General features: G+C 60.5%; 1 protein-coding gene and 1 pseudogene across 3 annotated transcripts; both read right to left on the reverse strand.

The window, feature by feature from the left end:
• Positions 1–502, reverse strand: part of LOC112549198 — a 2,295-nt pseudogene extending 1,793 nt beyond the window's left edge.
• Positions 503–1,308: 806 nt separating this feature from the next.
• BAX (BCL2 associated X, apoptosis regulator) lies at positions 1,309–7,080 on the reverse strand. 3 transcript variants are annotated; one of them, XR_003092557.1, is made up of 5 exons: positions 6,463–7,074; positions 5,514–5,681; positions 5,110–5,245; positions 3,827–3,975; positions 1,309–3,166 (listed from the first exon to the last, which is right to left on the reverse strand). XR_003092557.1 is itself a non-coding variant. In XM_014517177.2 (5 exons), exons 1-5 carry the CDS (start codon positions 6,711–6,713, stop codon positions 3,065–3,067), a joined length of 762 nt encoding a protein of 253 aa, XP_014372663.2. In that variant the 5' UTR covers positions 6,714–7,074; the 3' UTR covers positions 1,309–3,064. The 3 variants fall into 3 exon arrangements, 2 of the variants coding, with proteins under 2 accessions (XP_014372663.2, XP_025052230.1); XM_014517177.2 differs by having other exon boundaries at positions 3,827–3,931; XM_025196445.1 differs by lacking the exons at positions 3,827–3,975; positions 5,110–5,245 and having other exon boundaries at positions 6,463–7,080.
• Positions 7,081–7,212: the final 132 nt, after the last annotated feature.

The following is a 7,212-nucleotide window of genomic DNA, read 5'->3' on the forward strand; positions in this document are numbered from 1 at the left end:
CCCCCCGCCCGGCCGCATCTTGAACAGAACCCAGGCGCCGATTCCCCCCCATCCCAGTGAGTTTTAAGATTGGTGGCTTCCTGGAGAGAAGGGAAAGTGAAAGCATCCCTTAATTCCCCCCCCACCTAAGTCCCAGCTGTACCTGCCCTTGACTCCTCTGGCCTGGGCGCTGAGGGGGGCCCCATGCCCTGCTAAGCCTCCATCCTGGCCTGGCCTGGCCTGGCCCTGCCTCCCACCTCCGGTTCTTGGTCCCAGGCCAGACAGAGGCCAGGCCTCAGGGGCTAGGCTGAAAGCACGGTCTGATCCAGGCAGGGACGGAAGGCGAGGAGCAGACAGCACCTCTCTGCCACCTTCCAGGCCTCGCCAGCCAATAAGGCAGCCATGCCCCTCAGCCCAGCACCAGTATGGTCTCAATGGGGGGCTCCAGGACCGGCGAGCAGCCTGGAGCTGCCTGTGCTCTCCAGCAACGTCCCCCCCCGCTCCCACCTTGAGGGACCCTCATCCCCTAGCATCGTCCCCAGAGCAGCTGCCTGGGCGCCCTGTGTGCCTAGAACATTCCCAGGGTGCCTCCATGGGAGGGGGAGTTACTGAAGCCCCCTGGCAATGGACAAGTGCGCCAGGTTCCCCATGAGTGGGGGAGGTCGGACAGGGCTTGCAGGGTCCTATTCTGGGTGGGAGGCCCTGGGTGACAAGGGTCCCGTCATGGAGGACATGTCATACAGAGCACCACCAGCGCCCCTCACTTCTGGCCCACAATCCCCTGGCCGCAGCAGATGGAAGGGAGAGGGACATGAGCCGGGAGCCAGGACTCCTGGGTTCTACCCCAGCTTTGCCACCTCCTTGTGCACTCCCCCCATCTCCCCCACTGGTGCCTCAGTTTCCCCTGCCAGGATCTGTGAGGCTGGGCTTGCCCCTCCCCCAGGTCCACACAGCTCCAGGCCTGCAAGGATCCCTGGTCTTAGTCTCAGGGGGCACCCACAAAGCAGAGGGCTGAGATCTCCACTGGGGGGGCTACAGAACTCAGTGCAGCAGGGACCCTTCTCCCAGTGTGTGGGTGCTTGCGGGGACCTATTCCCCCCCCACATATGGTTCCCTCCAGCCGCAGGGCCATGACCTCAAAGGAAGTGCATCCCCCACCAATCTTCCCCCCACCCCCATCACCCCAACTTCCATTGAACTGGGGGATCTTCCCTGTCCCAAGGGAAGATTGCAACACCCCACTCCTATTCCCCCCTGCCCCCCAGCCAGGGGGAAACTGCTGGGGGGGAGTTTGCAGCCCCACCACCCCCAACAGAGACAGGCACAGGATTGGGTCCAGTGGGTTTATTTTCAAGCTCCCTTTTCCCTCGGCCCCAACCGTTACAAAGTGCCCAGCAAGGCCATGCCCAGGTGGAGGTGCCTGGCACATCCATGGGGCTGGGGAGCCCAGGTCTCTCACTGCCCCCCACCCCCTCCTTCAGCCCCCCAGGTAGGGCACCAGGCACAAAGCGGGGGGAAGGGGCAAGGATCAGGGTGGGTGCAAAACTGCTTTATGACAGCATTTCCTCCCACTGTCACCAGCATGCCCTTCCCAAAAGCAGCTATCCTGCCTACCCATGACAGCACTGCTCTTCCCCTATCCATGACATCGCTTCCCCTGCACCTGTGACATCAGACTCCCCCCTTTCTGTGTGACACCACCTCCCTGCACCCGTGACATCACATACTCATGCCAGCTTGGTGTGACATCGTCTCCCATGCCCATGACATCACACACTCCCTATGTCCACCCTCTCCCCCACACTGAAGTACAGATCCACCCAAGAGTTATTAAATTCATTGGCAGACCCACTGGATCCCTGCTCCCACCCCCACTGAGCCCCCTTGATCCCTGAGTTAGGGATCCCCCCAGTGCCAGTAAGCCCTGCTAGCAGGGGATCCCTTCTGATACCCCTTCCCACCTCTCAGGGGGTGGGGGAGACTATGGGGCATCACTTCAGCCCCTGACAACCCTTCTTAGCACCAGCCACGGCCCACCCCATTGCCACATCAAGAATGGGGCTGCTTGGGGACAGAGCTTCCCCCCCACCCCCCTCAGACACAAGGCCCTGTGGCTGAGACCACTGAGGAAATTTGGGGGTAGGGAAGGGGCTGTCATATGATCTGCCCCTATCCCCTGAGAACACACAGTAGTAATACAGTCAGAGGAGGAAGGTGCAGGGGGACCTGGTGACCCCCACCCAGGGGCAAAGGGGTCACCCCAGCCCCCTATTACAGTACATGGCTCAGAGTAGGGGTGCCCAGATGCTGGTGGAGGGGTTGAATGACCCCCTCCACAAAAGCAGGGAAGAAGCTATGCCCCTCACAAGCAGGGGGAGCTGATGATGCTAGCCAGGGGTGGGGGTTCATCCCCTGCATGGGAGGCATAAGATCTCTCTTCCAGCAGGCAATTCACAGTGATGGTGGGGCAGAAGGCACCCAAGATTGTCTGGGTGGGGGGGAAAGGCAGAGTAAACCCCACGAATCCCTCCCCCACCATGCTGCACCCCCCAAACACCAGGTCTGGAGCCAGCCTGCAAATCCCCAATGCACTGCTTAGGGTGGGGGGAGAGTTGTCAAATGCTGGGGCAACCCCATGATGCCGGCTGGGCTTCAGGGCGGGATGGGGAGGGCAGCAGGAGGCCTCCCACACAAGCAGTTCTGGGTCCATGTGATGCCATCTCTGTGAGGAGCAGACCTCCCGGGTGGGATAGAGTCTTGGCTGGACTGCTCATTCTGTCTCACGAGCCAGCAGCACTCCACCCCAGAGCCAGGCACATCGGGGATGGATGGCGGGGTGGGGATCCAAAGGAGAAACCAAAGTACATGTTCCCCGAAAGTCTCCGTATTAAAAAAAAAATGAACCAAAAAAAAGGCACCAGGAGGGGGTGAAAGGAGGGGTTTAAAAAAAATCCCGCTTGAAGATGAGTATTGCAAAAGTATTCACCCCCTGAGTCCACTGTGAGGAGCGGCCAGGCCCCAGGCACCCCAGCCAGCGCAGCCCAGCTGGAGCAGGGCAGGGGAAGGGACCAGCCGGCCCCGGGGTCTAGGACATCTTCCAGATGGTGAGCGAGGCGGTGAGGACGCCAGCAGCGAAGATGGTGATGGTCTGCCAGGTGGGAGTGCCCAAGGTGGAGAGCAGGCCTTCCTGTGGAGGGGCAAAGTGGGGTGCAATCAGTGGGGAGGGCAGCGAGGGGAGGGCTCTCACTCTCGCACTGATGAAGCAGGGAGCAGGTGGCAGTGATGTAAAAAGTGCTGGGGAGGGAGTTACCTTGAAGCAGCAAGGTGAAGTGGGAAAAAGGGTTGGGATCCAGGACGCCTGGGTTCTCCCTCAGCTCTGGGAAGGGAGTGGAGTCTGCTGGTTAAAGCAGTGGGGGGGGGCAACCTTTTTGGCAGGGGGGGCCACAGATTAACCCTGCACCCACCCTCTAATGCCACTCCAATCCTGTTCCTCTGATCTGCTTTCTGCTCCCTCCTCCTTACCTGATGGCTGCTCCCTGACTGATTGACTGCCCTGCTTTCTGCTCCCTGCTCTATCTGCTGTGGTCCTGTTTGTTCGCTCCTGTCTGCCATGTGCCAGAGGCTGCCTGTGCCCTTGTGGCACCCATGCTGCAGGCTGGCCACCCCTATGTTAGAGTAAAGGGGTATTGCCAACCAGGACACCTAGGTTCTCTCCCAGCTCTGGGAGGGGAATGGGGTTTAAGGGGTTAAAGCAGCTCTGGGAGGGAGGTGGGAAGCACAGCCGGCTGTGGCACAGGTACCCAAAGGCAGCATGAGTAGGCGCTGGCTGCCCCAGAGCCACACTCACCCAGCCGCCCTGGGCCTGAATCCAGACCAAAACATGCTCGCGCAGGTACTCCATGGTCCAGCCTAGGATGGTGCGCACCAGCTCAGGGACCTTCGTGCACAGCGCCTGGCAGAGAGACACGCGTCAGGGGCAGCGGGGGCCTGGCAAGACTGGGGGGTGAAGGAGAAAGCTCAGCTAGGGAGGGGGGTACAGAGGGCAGCAGGGGGCTCAGATGAGGATGTTCTGGGGTCTCCTAAACCTGGGGTGCCTAACCTCTGGCCCATAGTTCTCTGTCATCCAGCCCATGGGGTTCCCCATAGGTCCAAAAAACTGGTGGCAGAGAAACAATGGCACCACTCCCCTGCTGCCAAATCTCCAGATACATGGGGAGCCCAGGCCCAGTGTGCTGGTTGGGGTGCCGAATCTCAGCACACAAGGCTGGGCAGGACCTAATCCTAGTGCATGAGAAGCAAAAGGGGACAGCACCAGGGCCCCAGGACCCAATCCTGGTACACAAGGGCAGGAGGGAGCAGTGCCAGTCTCCAAAGACCCATTCCCAGTGTGCCTGGAGCAGGAGAGGACAGTGCTAGGCCCCCGGGATCCAATCCTGGCACAAAGGGGACAGCACCCTCAGACCCAATCGTGGCATGCAAGGGTCAGAAAGAGGTGGTGTAAGGCCCCTGAAACCATGCAGGGGCCAGGGGGTGGTGGTACGAGGCACCCAGAACCCAGTCCTGGCACACACAAGGTAGCATTAGACCCTCAGGACCCAACCCTGGTAAATGGGAAGAGGAAGGAGACAGTGCCACCAGGGCCCAAGGACAGGGAGGGTGAAGTGCCAAGCCCCCAGGGCCCAATCCTGGCTGCAGACAGGCTCCATACCACTCATCTAGGCTGTAGGGCCAAAAAGTTAAGCACCACTGCCTACAACACACTGCCCCACCCTTATATCCCAGGCCCCAGAGACCTCAGACACCAAGGAACAGCCCCAGTCCCCCAAGGGAGCCAGTGTCACCTAGACACATCCCCATACCCTAGCTACATCTGAGCCCTAAGACCCTAGGACAATGGCGAGAGGCTCAGCTAGACCTAGGTCCAGGGCTTGGAGGGCAGAGCTGAAGGGCAGAGGAGAGCACTCCATGGGGGTAGGTGGAGAGGGGGATCAGGGCATGCTGGCTAGTGCCAAGACAGGGCATGTGTGAGGGCAGCGGGAAGGGGCTGCAGATCTGGGAGGGGAGGGGAAAGGGTGGGGGAGGTACAGGGGACTAGGACAGGCCATAGGAATCCTATGGGTGGCCTCCCACCTTGAGGACCAGCTTGCAGGCGAAGTAGAAGAGGGCCACGACCCGACCCCAGTTGAAGGTCCCATCGGAGAACATCTCGGTGGCCACACGGAAGAAGACCTCCTTGGGGGGCTGTGAGCCCACCTGCTCGATCATCCTGCACAGCCAGGTAGGGGCAGTTGGGGGGAGGAATAGAAGAGCCCTTAGGGCCTAGAGAGAGGGCCGCTTCTCCCTTCCTCCTGTCCCACCTGCTCTAACCCACCACAGCCCACTCCCCTGCCAGAGCTGGGAGAGAACCCAGGTGTCTGGGCTCCCAGCTACCTTTCCTGTAACCCAAGAGGTTAGCCAGCCTGCAGATGGAGGGGGAAGGGTGGGGGGGAAAATATCTAGGCTGGGAAGTGAGGAGTGTAGTAGGGGGTCTCCACCTCTGCAGGTCTGTGTTGCTGTCCAGCTCATCCCCGATGCGCCGCAGGCACTCGCTGAGGCGCTTGGTGTCATTGCTGCAGAGTGAAGCCTCAGGGCCCCCCAGGACCTCCCGGCCCAGCTCTACCGCCTGCGAGTCCCCACAGCGCTGGACTCGCTCCCGGATGAACCTGACAGGGAGAGAGGGAAGGATCACACAGGGGACCCAGTACAAGATACAGGCCAAGCCCATGCTATATTCCAGCCCTGGGACCCAGCACCATGTCACAGATGCATTCTCCTCAGATAGCTTAGCCACTGGGACTGTTAACACCAACACACAGCCCTCTCCCCTCAATATATCCCAGGCCCCAGGGTCCTCTAGCACTGAGACATGTCTGCCCTGTTCCTCCGGTGCCCAACCCTGCTATATCCTAACTACCACACACCCAGTACCCAGACACAGCCCCATACCCCCTAAATCCCAGCCCTGGAACCCACCACCGAAACATAGCCCTATTCCCTGCTATAACCAGCAACAAGACGCGGCCCTGTCCCCTACTATATCCCAGCCCTGAGACCCCAGCACCGAGACATGGCCCCAGCCCCAGTCCCTACTATATCCCAGCACCAAGACACAGCCCCACCCCCCTCCATATCCCAGCCCTGGGACTCAGCACCGGGCCGCGGCCTCATCCTCCTCTATAATCCCAGCCCTTGGATCCAGCACCAAGACATGGCCCTATCTCCGTCCCCTGCCATACGCCAGCCCTGAGACCCATCACTGAGACAGCCCCGGTCCCCAACTCTATCCCAGCCCCTGGGACCCAGCACCAAGACATGGCCCCGTCTCCCGGTATAATCCCAGCCCTTGGATCAAGCAGCAAGACACGGGGCCATCCCTGCCCCTGCCACATCCCAGCCGGAAGAGACAACCCTATCCCCTGCTACATGTGGGGAGATGCGGCTCACCCCTTGAGCAGGATGTCTCCTGTGTGAAGTATCTGATCAGAAGAGGTCCCTGGCAGCAAACAAGAATCCATTACTAACAGAGCAGCTTTCCCAGGTGATGAAACCAACCACAAAAGGGCTTTGGCTCCCTTCACCCCCAACTCCAACCCACCAGGCCTCACTGCTCCCCAAAGCCCAGAAAGAACCCAGATGTCCAGGCTCCCTGACTGCTGGCTTTGAAATGAATGAATCAGTCCGAGAATCAAAACCATAAATGCCACCCACTTGCTGTGCTGTGGGGGCAGGGTGGGACAAGACAGGGGTTTCAAGCCCAGGGTGGGGCTCTAGCACAGCTGCCTCACATCTTCCTGCCCTTCCTACCAGCCCTACACCTCAGTATAGGGAACGCCCACAGCATCTCTCTGCCCTCCGCCAGTGCTGCTCCCCAATGTGTGTGGTGAGGAAACATGCCCTTGAGCCCAGCCCCACTGAGGAAGCAGCTCTTCCCCCTGCAGGAAGGGGCCACACCCCACATGGATAGCCTCTTGCAGCCCCACCTGCTGTGGGGCCTGCTCTTCCCCCACAGTCTCCCCTGGGGTCCCCTGCCCCTTGCACCCCCCATACAGTCTCCCCTCCCCCAGGCACCCCCCCATTGGATCTTTCCTCCCTTCACTGTTCCCCATGAGGTACCTGTTTCTGCACCCCCCCAACGGGGTCTTCCCTGCCCCCATGAGATTCCCACCCATGAACCCTCTATAGGGTCTCCCCTCC

The sequence above is a fragment of the Alligator sinensis genome, unplaced genomic scaffold (assembly GCF_000455745.1).
Source record: "Alligator sinensis unplaced genomic scaffold, ASM45574v1 scaffold647_2, whole genome shotgun sequence".
Taxonomy (NCBI): Eukaryota; Metazoa; Chordata; order Crocodylia; family Alligatoridae; genus Alligator; species Alligator sinensis.